This window comes from Labrus bergylta, chromosome 12 (genome assembly GCF_963930695.1).
Source record: "Labrus bergylta chromosome 12, fLabBer1.1, whole genome shotgun sequence".
In the NCBI taxonomy this organism is placed as follows: domain Eukaryota; kingdom Metazoa; phylum Chordata; class Actinopteri; order Labriformes; family Labridae; genus Labrus; species Labrus bergylta.
In genome coordinates, this window is record NC_089206.1 from 21,376,841 (window position 1) to 21,393,154 (window position 16,314).

The 16,314-nt window shown below is 41.7% G+C and overlaps 1 protein-coding gene across 1 annotated transcript; it reads left to right on the plus strand.

Annotated features, from left to right (window-relative positions):
• The first annotated feature begins 525 nt into the window (after positions 1–525).
• ccdc22 (coiled-coil domain containing 22) lies at positions 526–11,404 on the plus strand. The gene is made up of 16 exons (XM_020630408.3): positions 526–949; positions 1,702–1,879; positions 2,401–2,533; positions 3,625–3,731; positions 4,600–4,684; positions 4,986–5,155; positions 5,364–5,579; positions 5,723–5,893; positions 7,122–7,241; positions 7,337–7,453; positions 8,114–8,215; positions 8,495–8,602; positions 9,744–9,839; positions 10,173–10,232; positions 10,329–10,403; positions 10,689–11,404. Exons 1-16 carry the CDS (start codon positions 900–902, stop codon positions 10,800–10,802), a joined length of 1,902 nt encoding a protein of 633 aa, XP_020486064.1. The 5' UTR covers positions 526–899; the 3' UTR covers positions 10,803–11,404.
• The last annotated feature ends 4,910 nt before the right edge of the window (positions 11,405–16,314 follow it).

A 16,314-nucleotide genomic window follows, 5' to 3' on the forward strand; every position in this document is an offset into this window, starting at 1 on the left:
AGGTCTTAAATTGGAATATCGGTCTGTCTGTCTGTCTGGTCACTTATAAATGTGTGTCAGCGCTCGTAAAAGTGTTTTGCATCTTATACATTTGTTTTCTAAAATGTAAAAGTAAATGTATGTAGGCCTGTAAATGTAATTTTGTTTAAATACATTTAAAAAATGTTTTCCAAAATGTAAATTTGTCTCAAGTTTTGCATGTGTTTCACACTTTGTAACTATGATTCTGCACTTCCCAGCCACCATAAGAAAGTGTGTAAATAAAACAGAACAGCTAAAACCTCTGGATGGAGTAAAATAATAAAACATTTATTAAATGTAAACAGTTCCAGTTTCACTCAAAGGTGGAATAAGATCATGTGATTCACAGTTTCATTAACTGTGACAGATCATATCCAATCTCAACCAAACATCATCCAACTATCCAGCACTTTTCCGGTCATGAGACTGTGCTTCGCGGTGCATGCTGGGAAGTGTATTTCCACGTCACTCACTCCCCCATTTGTTCCTCTCGACTGGAGCTCAGGATGGAACTCCACCTCCCACCAACACCGGCGCTACATCCCCTCATTACTTCGTTTCCACAGTGAACCAGGCAGAAATGTCAGATTTGTTACGTTTGTGTCATCTAACCCGGGTCAGGTCCAGTTCGCGGGCGATGTAGCGGACTCGTTTACTCTCGAAAAAGCGTATTCGTGTCGTTGCAGCGGATATTTACGATGGTTTCTGTCAACGGCTAGTTCCTAAGTTAGCTAGCAGAAGATGGAAGCTAGTTCTCTAGCATGGATAACCCCTCTCTAACATGAGCTAACTGAGTGTTAATAAATAACCCAGCTAGCATCAGATGCTCTGCTATAAACCCGCTTGTTAGCCAGCAAAGCATATCTTCAGAAAAAAAGATGGAAGAAGTGGACAGAATTTTGATTCACGCCCTCAAACAAGTCGGCACGTAAGTACCAATAGAGCTTTATTATTGACCAGCTGTGTGTCAGTGCTAACCCTGTTATGGGAACGATGTTAGCTGGTTAGTAACGTCACTGTCAGTCACTGTTAGCCTGTCATATGATCAGAGACATCACAGAGTGAAGGCTGTGTGGGACAAAACATGACTAAAGTATAAATAAATAAATGTTGGGAGAAATGCATACAATAATGTATAAATAATTAAATAAATGCATCAGTAAAGATATAAGTAAATGCAACAATTCATATAAAAAATAATAAATACATATATTCATATATTTATTTATGTATTTCTGTGTCCATCTTGTACAAGGAAAAGTAAATATGTCAATTAATTTACATATCTACTTTTCCTCTTACGACCTGGACACAGAAATAAATAGACGTGTAAATGTAAAAATACGGAAATAAATGAATAACTCAATTAATGTGGAAATGTATGCATTGATACATAAATAACTGTAGAAATACGCTAATAAATGAATACATGTAAAAATATATAAATAGCCTTTTTCATTAACAAAGTGTATTTATTATGTATTCATTGATGTATTATTTTCAGCATTTATATATTTATTGATACATTTATTTATTTAATTATTTATTTATTTATACATTATTGTATGCATTTCTCCCAGTATTTATTTATTTATACTTTAGTCATTTTTTGTCCCTCATAGCCCTGAGTGAGATAAACCAAGGTGTGTAAATGACAGTTTGTATGTGTGTGACCCGCAGAGAGGTGAGCGACGAGGTGGACAGTGTCAAACAGTTCACCAGTGAGCTGATTGTGGAGTCGGTGGTCAGATGTATCCGGGTGATAGACCCCGGCTTGGGCGGCGGGCTGCCCACCTCCCTCCCTCCAGGCATGTCTGCCCGCTTCAGGGTGGGAATGAGCCTCGCTCAGGCCTGTCAGGTAAGACTCCTCCCTCTGGGTTATGACCTTGAGACAGGACAAGGTACAAGGCACATGCAAAGACAAATGTACACAGGTGCTGGATGGAAAATCAAAGGGTCAGGATGGTTAGGATGAAAAAAAAGATCCGCACTCTGTATTAAAATGTCCCAGCAACTTCAATTTCAGAAGCAGAGTTTCCGTCTCACAGATCATCTTCAGGCACATTCAAGTCCGACTTAACTCAGTGGTTCCCAATCTTTTCTGGCCTGTGACCCCACTGACAAAACTCTGGCACCCCCCAGACATCCAAAACACAAACAGCTTGTTGCTAAAATTAATTTGTTTTTAATCATGTAATACTTTTTCTAAAATCACAATCCAATCAGAAAGCATATCAGGGGGCAACAGGACAGTCAGCATGTATTGTTACTCAGATCCTAAAGAGACAAGGAAACACTGAGGGGCTGATGTATATATATAACCACTAGTTGTTGTTTCTCTGCTCGTTTCTCTAACATGTCAAACTGTTTTTATTCCAGGACATTGGTTATAAAGGAGAGATCGGCTATCAGACGTTTCTGTACAGCAACGAGCCTGAGATCCGTTCGCTGCTCATGTACCTGGTGGAAAAACTGCCCAGAGAAAGTGCAGAGACCTCAGACCAGCCAACAGGTACTGTGTGTGTGTGTGTGTGTGTGTGTGTGTGTGTGTGTGTGTGTGTGTGTGTGTGTGTGTGTGTGTGTGTGTGTGTGTGTGTGTGTGTGTGTGTGTGTGTGTGTGTGTGTGTGTGTGTGTGTGTGTGTGTGTGTGTGTGTGTGTGTGTGTGTGTGTGTGTGTGTGTGTGTGTCAGAGAGTTTATATCTCCTCTGAGGGAAAGATGACTCATGGTGCATTTACTCCTACAGGTTTTATTTGTGTCGTAGTGTAAGACAGCATCATCCTGGACTTTAGCTCAAATTATTGTTCATCTGAGACCTCGAAAGATTTGCTGGAGTCAAATACATCGAGTACTGTTTTATTTAAAATAAACGTCATGGTTGTTTCAAGACTAAAGTGAAGTTTTGATGATATGTCAGAATCATAGAGGGAAAGATTTGGCAAATTTATCCAAATAAGGATGTTTACGGTGAGAAGGCAGACTCAGAGGGCAGAACAAACACCTAGCTGTGGGAGTGTCACCCACCTGGGGGAGGGGCTACTGCCCTTTGTGATGTCATGAAGCGAAAATCTCCAAACGGCCTGTTTGGAGATGGACATTTCTCATCATTGGGGGGTTTGTAGACAGACTAGAGACACATGTTAGAGTTAGAGGAACATGGAGAAGTGGATTTTGCAGAATATGTGATGTCTAGTTTTTCCGCTTGCAGGTTGTCAATGTTGCAAAGCCTCTTAAAAGGATAAGGGCACTTTCAGAGACAGAACCAATTAGTCAGTAAAATGTGCTTTCTGCGGATTTTGAACAGGTTTTTAAACTGTTAATATTCTGTTTAAAATATAAACCCCTGCTGTGTGTTTAGATAATGCTTTTTAAGAGATAGCTCAGTGTCAGTTATCTTGTCATAACCAATCCCCTAAAAGATATTAGTAATCATAAACATTGTGCATGACAGGAAATGATTAACAAACACTCACACAGTTCTGCAGAAATTAGGAAGTGCTGCTCTGAGTTCAGCCTTGTTTGTGCGTCCTGCTCTCTGAAGATGATGTCTCTTAATTATTCTTGTGTATCTGTGAGACAACTGAAGCTGTTTTTCCTCCTCTAGGTAAATCGGTGGTCCTTCAGAGATCCATCGCCGCTGCTATCAAAGCCCAGCTGTCTGTGCCCTGGCTGCCTCCAAACTGCAGACTGCCACTGAACTGTGAAACACAAGTAAAAACTTTACATCTTTATATATTTGTTTATCTGCATAAAGTTTGTATTCATTGGGAAGTCGATGAACAGGAGTCAAGAGAATCAGACAGACAGACGTCTAGTCTGTAAAGCTGTAAAAATAAAACACCTGAGCACAGAAAGTAAACATCAGGCAGCAGTTTGAGTCAGTGGTATGCAGGGCTAGCTTTTTTTTTTTTTGGAGCGCCCCTCTCCTGAGTGCGTCGCCTTTTTTGTGTGGCTGCTCTGAGCAATCAAATTGAAAATCTTTCCAATTTTCCGGATTCCTCCATAATGAATGCTGTCCACGATGTGTACCCGCATGTTTTTGCTCTTGCATGAACTGTACCGTGCTGAAGCACACCTCTTCCAAACGTAGCAAGGAAGCACTCACACTAGTCAAAAGAACTGGACTTTAATTTTTTAAAACTTTATTAGGGGTGAAGCGTGCTTAGGCTCCAGATGAGTTCAGGTGATTTTAGGTGACGCGTCTCTGTGTGATTGGGCCCCACCATTGGATAATCCTGAACATTTATAAGATTTTTAAGTGGATGGTTGGAAATGTACTTGACTTGTTACAAAGATATGTACCGGTAACCAAACCGAGGAAGGCTGTGATGGCTGTCATGTTTTCTCAATGCAAAGCTTTTCACCCGGCAGTGTAGTGTTTATGAATTACTGCTGACTGGCTGTAGGCTAGCAAACTCTATCAGCAAATGTTAATTGTTTTAGGATCTGGAAGTTTCCAGTCAGAATGAAATCATTGTGTCTTTCATCTCAGCGTCAGGACGCAGGGAGAAAACTTGTTCATCACGATGTGTCACATGTTGAAAACTTCCTGACTACATGAATGCTGTTCCTGTTTCAGAGTCCAGGAGAACTGCACAGATTCCACGTCCAGCCGCTGAGTTTAGCACACTGCACTAAAGGTTCAGGAAAGAAGCAGTTGAAAGGTAAGCCTCCTCCTGCACGTTATTGTGGTCTTGATTTAAAAATTAGCTGCAACTTTTCCTAAAAATTGTGATGAAATTGTAATATTTCTTCCTTAATGTCTGAACCAGTGTTTAAAAACATCATTAACTATAAAAAGTGCTCTAGTTTATGCAGATATAAGACATGTTCCAGCTTGTGGAAACATAATATTGAAAGATTTTAGAGCAATGTGAGGCTTGACAATCGACAGGACAAACAGAGTGTTTGCATCACGCCCGTCACAGCGGTTTGAATGAAGTGTTTGTGTCGCTGTGATTTCAGAGGAGAAAGAATACCAGCGGGACGTTCTTCCTCCTGTGACCGCCCAGCCTTCCCATCATGCCTCTGTGGTGGCGTCCATCCTGGAGCAGCACACGGCTGAGCTGAGTGCTGCTCAGGAGTGGGACAATGAGTGGAACAGTCAGGGGCTCCTGTCCCGCCTCACACCTCAGGCGAGTCTTTAAACTCATAGTGATCTTATTTAGAGTCCAGACAGTTTGCATGTTAAACTTAGGATTTTTGATCCGGTGAAAATCCTTCAAGAAAGCTACTTCAACTTTTACTATTATTGATATTAAGTATCGGTTTAAAACCTGCATCGGGTCACATGACCATCTCTCATTCTCACTCAAACTAATCTTGACCGTTATTATCGAACAGGAGTATCGCTCCAGGAAACTGACCCGGCTGCGTAAACGCATCGAGGAGCAGCTGCGTTCTGCTGCACTGCCCTCTCCTGAAAGTGCCTTTGGTGGTCCCTGCTCCACGTCTGACCTGTCTGAGCTGCTGCAGGCCTTCAGAGGCTCCGCCCCCTCTGACCACATCCTGACCAAGGGCACCCACTTCACCCACACACAGAAGTTCACCTTCACACAGGTGAGGAGCACAACGGTCTGAAACAACTGACTCTGCAGTTAGAGCTTCATGCAGCATTTTCTAACTCTGTGTGTGTGTCTGTGTGTCTGTGTGTCTGTGTGTCTGTCTGTGTGTGTGTGTGTGTGTGTGTGTGTGTCCTCCAGGAGGCTGCACCAGTAACGAGCCCCCTCCCCACTGGGCCTCAGTCAGAGAGTGAGATCCAGCTCCGTCAGCAGGAGGAGCTGACTTCTCTTCAGCAGCAGTTCCAGCAGCTCTGCAGTGACGTCGACCAGCTCGCAGCAGACCTGAAGCACATGAGTGTCACAAATACACAGGTAACACACACACACACACACACACACACACACACATCCCTGAATACAGAGAAAAAGACAGAATCAACGCTTACCTTCATGATGGTCGATGGCTAGACGAAACCTGGAAAGAAGATTGTAAACAAAAACAAAAATGTTGCCAGAGCTCGACAAACGCCTCCTCCGTCTCGCAGCACCACCTTCATCATTCTTCTTTAGCCTCGCCATTTTTGTGTGTTAAGGCTCATGACCTTTGCGCATGCTGATAGCTCTGTGCTTTCATTGGTCGATGTCACTGAGATAGAAGGCGGGGGGGGGATCAAACATGCCAGACATTCTGTCGGGAGGCGTCCCAGATGTGGCATTAATTATCGTTCACTCTGACACACTACACAAGATTTAAAAAAAAAAAGAAAAATCAATTTCTTGGGCCGATATCAGGACCCAAAACCCTACGTCTGCCGAATCTGGCTTTAATTGTGCTTATGATATTCAGTCTGACCTCGGCATTATTCATGATGATTGCTAGAAGACATTGTGAATTTACCTCACAATGTCTTTATTCAGGCATGTATAACCGCTGTTACGTCAAAAGTTGAGCCCGTTTTGAAGTCTTTCACGCTGCTGCAACACCATATCAACGTAACTGAGATGAACTAGGAGGTTCTTCAAGATGTGCCAAAGTGAGTCTAAATGCAGACCGCCGCCCCTGGGATTACCTTTTTTAACAGTTTTAATATTCTAGTTGTGCATTTTTTTTTACTGGTGGAAAGTCGATAAGAAATCAGTCCCTCCATGCAGGATGTTTGCCCTGTCATGATGCTTTAACTACTTACTGATTTATTGCAAACTAACAAGCTACAGTACAGAGATAAAATTATCTGCTTGATAAAAGCAAAACAAAGAACACCTACAGGAGTCAGTGGATTCATTTGTTGTGATTCTTTAGAGCAATATGAGTTGAATGTGGGCCTCTTTTTTTTTTCTTAAAGATTTATTTTTGGGCATTTTGTGCCTTCGATGGAGAGATAGGACAGTGGATAGAGTTGGAAATCAGGAAGAGAGAGAGAGTGGGGAATGACATGCAGGAAAGGAGCCACAGGCTGGTTTTGAAACTGGGGCGCTTGGAGCCTCCATACATGGGGCGTGCACACTAACCACTGCGCCACCAGCGCCCCGAATGTGGGCCTCAGCCGACAGACTGTCCAGACGGCATCATTAATCTTTCTCGTGTGTTTCTTTGCTCCAGGTGTTGGATGAGTTTAAGCAGAGAGAGCTGGGAAACTCAGAAAAAGGGGAGAAGATGCAGGTGAAGAAGAAAACCATCGACCTCCTGCCAGAAGCAGACGAGAACCTGCTGGAGCTTCAAGTAGGACGGAGGGCTGAGTGGGATTTTTCTGATCACTTATTTAACTCTTAAAACTCAGCAGGAAGTCCTTAACCTGTCTGTTCCTCCTCCTCAAGGCCACGGTGGAGGCCAGTGCCAAGCGGGTGGTGAACCTGGCCACTCAGTGGGAGAAACACCGCGCTCCGCTAATCGACGAGCACCGCAGGCTCAAAGAAATCTGCAGCAACCAGGATGTGAGTGGTGCATTACAACAGATGACTGTATAAAGATAGACGTCTTCTTGATTTTGAGGCGGAGTCTCTGCAGGAGACATCGACTGGTGGAGCTGATGTCTCGCTCCTGCCTACCAAAAAAAACAATTAAACTTACAGAGCAAAGGTCATTTAAAAGAGCACTCCAATAGACGGCCGTTTCCTTTAAATGCATGACTATGACCTCATGAGAGAGACAGGGTGGTAAAAAGTGAAGCCTGGACTACGTTGCTACACTCAATGAATACAGGGTGAATTTTCAGTTGCTCCAAGTCACGAGCAGTGGGTGATGGTGGGGGTGTGTGTCGGTATTTCAAATTTCAAAGTATAAAAGATGCAATCAACTTTTATAAAAAAAAAACTGAAAACAGACATAAATCAGCACCGTAAGAACAAAGTATAACGACAGAAACCATGTTTGAAAAAAATGTATTTGATGTATTTGCATTTGTTGTTCGACTCCCATCTGTTTACATGGAGGGGCGGAGCCTAAGAACTATGACTGCAGCCTGTCAGTTGAGGGAGCTCTGAATGTTTTGACTTCACTTTTGGGGAGCTGTCACGTTGTCCATTTTTTTAAAATAAAGTCTATGCAACACGATATGCACATTTGATTTGACCATTGCTCTCCATTTTCCGCAGCTGGAGTCGTCCAGGAAGTTGACGGAAATCAAGTCGCTGCACAACAAAATCCGCGTGTCCACAGAGGAGGCCAAGAAGAAGGAAGAAATCTACAAACAGCTGGTAACGAGCTGAAGCTCTTTGAGGAGCAGCAAACGAGTACTGATGTTTGTTAGCTCATATTATGAGACAGAACTTTGTTAGTCCAGAGTCAGACAGAGTTTCTGTTCCCAGATTGCTCCAACATGGCCGTCCTAAACAACACAGCTAACAGTAAACATAAAGAAGAGTAAAACAGGAAGTGTACAATAAAACGTTAAAGTTACTGTGGCTAGCTGCAGGTGATCCAGCTCTATTCTGAATGTACTTGTTTGTCTGTTTCCTGTTTCTCTTCAAACGCAGGTTACAGAGTTAGAGAATCTGCCTCAGGACGCGTCTCGGTCTGCGTACACTCAGAGGATTCTCGAGATCGTCGGCAACATCAAGAAACAGAAAGAGGAAATTACTAAGGTACGCCTTATAGCAACTCAAGAGATTATCCCATTAAAGGCTTTATATGTGATTTGTTGATCCAGCAGATGTCGCCCTTGAGCACCAGCATGAAACCAAAACAACTTGCGCTGCATTGTTGTGTTAGCATGCTAATGCTAGCGATCTTTATTATGCTCGTATCTTCACACTGCATGTAAATTTACCTGAAATGAGCGTGATCTAGAAACACAGTTAAGCAGTGAGTACAGTATGTTATTCTTCTTTTCTCTAGTCCCTCAATTAAACAACTTTTATACACAAGGGGAGGAGTCAGCCGGCCGTCCTGGCGATGTAAACAAACCGAAGATAGGACTCTGAAAACATCACAGACAGTGGGACTCGGGTGTTACACCCATTGTAGACAGTCATGACTCACAGAGTTATTTTCAGAGGATATACTTGATTTCTATGACATTTAAGTGTGAAAAATCACATATTAAGCCTTTAAGACAATGGAAACGAAAATGAATGCATACTGTGCCGAACCAAACTGAACCGAGGTAGACTTCAGTCCGTCCTCTTTCTTAACTCAGCCTCAAAAACCTTCTTTTTTTTTTTTTCTTAAAGATTTATTTTTGGGCTTTTTGTGCCTTTAATGGAGAGACAGGACAGTGGATAGAGCTGGACATCAGGGAGAGAGAGAGAGTGGGGAACGACATGTGGGAAAAGGAGCTACAGGTCGGATTCAAACCTGGGCCGCCCGCTTGGAGGACTACAGCCTCCATACTGGGGCGCTCGCTCAAACCACTGCACCACCAGCGCCCCAGCTTCTAAAACATTTTGAAAAGATCTGCTGTATGCGAGGGACCTAGCTATAGGAGTGTCACCCACCTGGGGGAGGGTCTACTGCCCTTTGTGATGTCATGAAGGGAAAATCTCCAAACGGCCTGTTTGAGCACACATTTACTGAAAAGTGGAGCAGGCAGTAGATGGAGAGGATGGACTTTTCTCATCATTGGGGGGTTTGTAGACTGACTAGAGACACATTAGAGTTAGAGGAACATGGGGAAGTGGATTTAGCTGCAAACATTTCAGTGAACACAAATGTATCATACCTTTAAGCTTGTCCTCTGTACCGGCTGTTTTTCCCTCATAATGACTGTGCTCACTTTCCCCTCAGATTTTATCGGACACTAAAGAACTCCAGAAAGAAATCAACAACCTGACGGGGAAACTGGACCGGACCTTTGCTGTGACCGATGAGCTCGTTTTTAAGGTAGCTTTTTAAAAATCACAACTTTTTACATTTTAAGGTTCGGAAAAACTGTTACTACCTCCACAGACGATTCAGAGGGGGGAGGGGGGGGGGGTCACTTCGTCCCCTTATTACACCTCCATGTCATTCAGATTAAAGGAGAAACGTTACAGGGGCGTAAATATCACTGCAGTCAAGTTAAGGAAGCAAACTAAAGCCAACAAACAAACTCAATTCATCACACTAAGAATGTGCAAGGGTGTAATTCTCTCCATTTTCAACAGATCATCAATTGTGTGCACACAATTTTATAAACAGTTTGTTAATAAATAACTTAATTCTTGTTGTTTTAAGGACGCCAAAAAGGATGAATCTGTTCGCAAATCCTACAAGTACCTGGCGGCCCTGCACGAAGTAAGTCCTCCTGTCATCATGTATCTCATTTTATCCATCGCTGTGATCAGAAAACGTTTTTTATTCATCATCTTAAAATCCTGTGTTTCTCTGTAGAACTGTAATCAGCTGATCCAAACCATCGAGGACACTGGTACAATCCTGAGGGAGATCCGAGATCTGGAGGAGCAGGTAGGACTCAAAGTCAAACTTTGTGTTATCACATCATCAGTGAGAATCAGAGAGGAGGTAGTTGTTGGTGAAAAAAAGACCAAGAGATTACCCAATACCTGGTGCAAAGGACTTCTATTTTTGTTGTCATGGTTTCAAAACTGGTATCTGTGTCGCTTGATTTTTACTAGCATCGTATTAAAGTTTAAATCTCTGGTTTTGAGACAATCCTAGTGTAGAGGTCTTCATGTTGGCTTAAACAACCCTACAGCAACAGTCTTAGACACTCTTCTTTTTTATCAACAGATTGAGACGGAAAACGGCAACAAGACGGTGGCCAACCTGGAGAGGATTCTGGACGACTACAAGGCGATCCGACAGGAGAACTCAGCGCTCGCTGCCAAAGTGAGAGAAGGCTGAAGGAAGCTCCGGTTCTCTCCGCTCTGCCCGCTGAGGCTGAACCCAAACCCCCGGAGCTGCAGACGGACCTGAAACAGCGCCGCAGTTTTCACACCTGAAGATACAGCCGTTCATTTAACACCAAACCCCCTCTGACGGAGACCGAGCTGCTGTTTGAACTAACCTGGCCTATCGATGCACAAGCTGAGTGGATGGATGGAGAGGATGTTCATTTCAGACGGGCTGCTGTGGCTGGACTCGCTCCCCGACGGTCCTCATGCTGGTTTTGATCGCTCTGCACCCAAATGAAACACAACACTGGACAGCAGAGGGCGCTGTCGGCCCCTTTTTCTCTTCAAATGTAAAAGTCATTCATATCAATGTATAAAATGTTTTCATAAGATATTTCTTGATTAAATTTAAATCTTTGAATTTTTAATACAGGAGTTAGTCCACGGTTTTCAGACATTAGCGGTCCCTTTGTGGTCATGATTCTATTTGAACTGAGTATGATGAGTGAATGGCCTTTGAATGTAATCCATGAACAATGTCGTCCAACCCATCAGCAGAGTATTGTTGTAAATATGGTACCAGCTTCAATAAAGATGCCTTACAAACTTGAACAGTAGCTCTCTGTTTTTTGTTTATTTGGATCCCCTTAACCTTTAACATAACCCTCCATCCATTATCTTTACCGCCTTTCCCATTCAGGGTCCTGGGGCCGATCCCAGCTGTCATAGCGAGAGAGGTGGGGTTACACCCTGGACTGTCAGCCAGTCAATCACAGAGCTGACACAGAGACAGAGAAGCACACAAACATTCACACCTACAGACAATTTTAGAATCACCAAACCTAACGATCATGTCTTTGGACTGTGGGAGAAAGCCGGAGTACCAGGAGAGAACCCACACATGCATGGGGAGAACATGCAATCTCCTCACAGAGAGACTCCTGTCAGACGGGGATTCAAACCAGGAACCTCCTAGCTTGATTTATTTTTTTGCAGATTAAAGATATATAAATAGAGTGTCTCCCTTCACGTGTGCAGCAGGTTGGTTTGGATGGTCTATCTTACAAACCAAATCAGTGGTTTGTTATTTTATTTGTTTATCGATGTCCTCATTTCTGTGCACAGAACTTTACGATATAATGGTCTGCGCCATCTTTGCTGTGCTCGAGGTTTGTTTTAAAAATAATTAAGGGGCCCGGCTCGTATTGACGCCTGTCCCAAATAAATCCAGGGTCATTTTATTGATTGAAGTAAATAAAAGCCTGAGCTGTTAATTTAAGTTTTACGGAATGGAAGAAAATATTTAACCTTCTGCAAAAAAAAAAAAAAAAACTAAATAAAAAAATAATATTGTTAGCAAAGATAAAAAAAAAAAAGTGTGAAGCATAAACTATAAAAAGATGGATGACATGACAGCTCACCAAAGTGAAGCCAAAGCAGTTAGAGCTCCCCCTACTGACTGTCTGCAGTTTAGGTCATAAGCTCCGCCTCCTCTATATTAACACATGGGTTACCCTATAACATTTTAAGCAGGGTTTCGTCATCAAAGTTAGTTCTTATGCTAATTCATGTCCTGTTGTAATTTTTTCTGAAAGTCCACTTGATCCATTTCTGGAGCATAAGCGTGGAATCACAATCATTGACTAGAGTGGGAGCGGATGTCGCCTTCAGAATTTGGCTCGCATGGATTATGTGGCGATTGCGAGTAACACGAGTCAGAGGGAGTGAGTATCTGCTTCAAACGGACACACACCTGAGGGACCTATGACCTTTTATCTGACGATTTATCAGGAGGTGAAATGTGTGTTTTAGTCCCGGGGGTGTCATGGCTCAATTGTCATACAACAGAATGAGGTAGAGACAGGTCATCCATCTTTATATAAAGTTAGCAGTCTGATGGTTTGAAGGCTGCTTAATTTTTTTTAGTAGTTGCTCACCTGAACCTTGATGACAGGTGTGTAATTGTCTGACATGGTGCCGCTGATGGCAACAGCTTGACCATCATAAGTCAGGTCCAAATCTTTGGCTTTACCTCGGACGAACCCTTTCTCTTTCCCGTAATACATCTTATAGTAGATAACTTTTACCGGATTCAAACACTCCCACTGCAAACCAGTTAGAGTACGACGCAAAGTTGTTGGGGTTAGAGAACATGACGGCCATTGTTCCAACAGACTCTTGCAGTTCCCCACATTGAGTTGTCAAACTTTGAGAACACAGCGCTGCCAGAGTTAGACGAGTCCGAGTCAAGATACGGGGGCAAAGGACTCACACAGAATCCACTGTACTCGTAGTCACTGGTGTTTTTGACAACCCGCCTACGTGTGGACCAGGCCTTGGTTACAACTGTCACAGTGAAGGTCATATCTGCAGAAAAAAATTTGCTTTCATTCTTAACTCTTCAAACAGCAAACACAATTTTAACAACCTTTTTAAAGATTAAAAATAATTAAAATGCCAGAAAGATGCATGTACTACGTAGTGTAATTCATTGTTAGTGTTTCAGTTAAATAGAAATAGAGTTTTAAAGTTGTCCCTCTTTTAAACTCTATTGCTTTTATAATATAATATTAAAACAGGGTTGGCTGAGGCTGTGGTGGAGGGGCCCAATGTGAGAGCTACTAATGGGGCCCAGAAATCTTGGACACACCCCTGCAATTCATTCAACAATATATTGTTTTGGAGCATCCAGTTCAGGCTTGTGTCCAGGATGTTGTTAGCCTAGCATAGCACAAAGACCAAATGCAGGGGAAAACTGCTAACATAGTTTTATTACCACAGAAAAATGAAAAGCTTGAAACTCCTCTCCTTGTGAAGTCTGAACTCACCACGGAGAAGTTTGAAAACTCAATGGTGACCTGACGGCTTGCCATGATGATGTCTGAAACTTGAACACAAGAGTTTTCTGTAATAAAATGTTGCAAACAGGAAAACATTAAGAGCATATTTTTAGAATTCAGGTCAGGTTTATTTGCAAAACAAAAATCTATTACTCAGCTGTATTTGATCTATTTATTAATTCTGTCTTTTTTTATTTGAAGCATTCTGCAAATTGATTTTTTCTATTTCAAAGAGATTTGATATTATAAGAGCCCGATATTCATGAGAGAAGCCTTTTGAAAGGTTTAAACAAAAGTTCAGAGTAACTTAGAATTATAAAAAAAAAAACCATCTAAACGCATAAATGTAACAAACACGAAATACATTCCTGTTTAAAAGCACATAAATATATTGTCACACTCACAGAGTCTCACCCATCCTGTTCACTGCCTCTGAATCTGAGCTGCAGTCTCTTTTATATCAACGTTTACCTCAAATCCTGCCATGTCACCTGAGCACAACTCACCTGGGTCTTACTTGTCGATCTGCATTTTTCCCCTCAGACATTCCCTGGAATATTTTAGATTTTACTTCCTCTTTGTCATGGTTCTTCTTTCTTATTTATGATCTCAGCTTTTCACTAGACTAGATGAAAATGTTTTTAAGAATCAACCATACCTGATTCATGTACATTATGTAAATGAGTGCTTATGTTGGGTGTTTGAAATGAGAGAGAGGAGCCACTGACAAACTGACAAGAAAAAAACATATTAAAGCCGTTTTCACACATGCACCTATAAAAGTTCGAGACAATTTCCGGCAGGCTGCTCCTGAAATCTTCCTGAGTTGCTTGTTCACACCTGTACCTCACAGCAGGAGACTATCCCTGTTGGACAGGAGAGGGGTGGGGGGGTCTAAGTAGGTAGGACACGACTTTAAAAGAATGATGTGAATGGCTTAAAAAGCAACATCGCAGACTCAGTGATGATAATTATTAGCTTTTAAATGAATGCCACCATGTTAGAGTATAAACACAGTTATGCGGAAAGGGTGGAGGTTTCTGATGACTGTCTCATGCATTTTTTTTAAAAAGAAAGAAAGGGGGAATTCCCCTGATGTGTAAATTAAGTTATTCAGCTTTCTCATGGCAACAAAAGTGACCAGGAACACTATGTTATTAAGACATTTCCTTGACGTTAAAACATTTTTTCGGTGAAAGGTCTAAAAGCTTCCAAACGTTGCTCATGTTGTTGGTCGAAAAATGATTTTTGATAAAATAAGGAGTACTTTAGTGTAAAACCCACAATTTGTCGTAAAACATTTGAAAATGTATAGACAAATTATCAGCAAAACCATATTAGATTATAAAAAATAACTCCTGAGTGCTTTGATATATTACTGGATTATTATCATTAAGGCAATAATGTTGATTGCATGAATTGTCGTGGTTGTAGACTGTACACTGGTGAGGTTCCTCAGGGTTCAATGTTAGGCCCACTCCTGTTTCCATTCTACACAAATATTTTAATTTCTTAAATAAGTTTTATCATGCTAAAACTTAATTAAAACAAAAAAGTTTCAGTTGAAGGATGGTTTGGGAGTATTTCTTTAAATCTCTACATTCTTTCTGTTTTTTTTAATGTAAAGAATATTATTTTAACATGAAACTACTATCCAGCGATGGAGGGGAATCATTAGTACATCATAAAGTACATTTACATTTGAGACTGTGAGAACATTTTTCTGATAATACTTCTCTATTCAAGCAAATCCATGAGTTCAAAAGTTGAAGTTGAATGTTACACTGAGATCATGCTACTTTTAGTTTCGTCTGGAGCTTTTTAGATTTAAGGATTACTTAAGTCATGTTTCACCCTGAAGACAGTAAATTGTTATCTTGGTGTGATGATTAGATTCCTTTGTTATGAGGAGGCTTCAGTACTTGATTTACTTATCAGGGGAATTCCCCAAGAAAGAAAAACATCTCTCCCATCCTGTCAGTCCTCAGACACCCGTTCTGTTTCCTCTTCAGTGTTCTTTTCTCTGTTTTCCTGTTAAAGTTCTTATGAAATAAAACGATAGATAGCCTAGGAGGTATGTAACGCGCCCACTTTACAGAGGCTATAGTCCTTGTTACAGTGGCCATGGGTTGAATCCGACCTTGGCCCTTTCCCCTCTTTTCCCATCATTTCCTGTCTCTCTTCAGCTGTCCTATCCAATAAAGTCAAAAAAGGGCCCAAAAATCTCTTTAAAAAACCACCATCCAATTAAATTCATCCCAATGTTAAGTCCTTCTTTCTCTCTTGTGATTGGTTTCATCCCCTTTCAGTTTGAAATAAATACACCAAGACACGGCAATAAGATACTCTCGAAGTTCTTCTTCATGAGGACTTTGGCAGTAATCTAAACTGCAGTTCCTTGAGTGTCCACTTGAGGCTGGTTTGAAAAGTGAGTCCCCATAGAGCCCCATGTTAAAATGTCCAACAATGTTAAACATGTGTACAGCCTCTCTATAGCTCATTTCTCTACTCATGACAACAGTATGGGAGGGGAGTTTTGGTATAAATCGTCAATTAACTATTCTGAGTTTAATCCATGCATAATTAGTGGTGTGGCTTCTTTGATGAGGTCATGTCATCGGTGTCTTCTTCCTATGAACAGGAATTTCGATTGCACTACAAAAATGACACCAACAGGTTAAA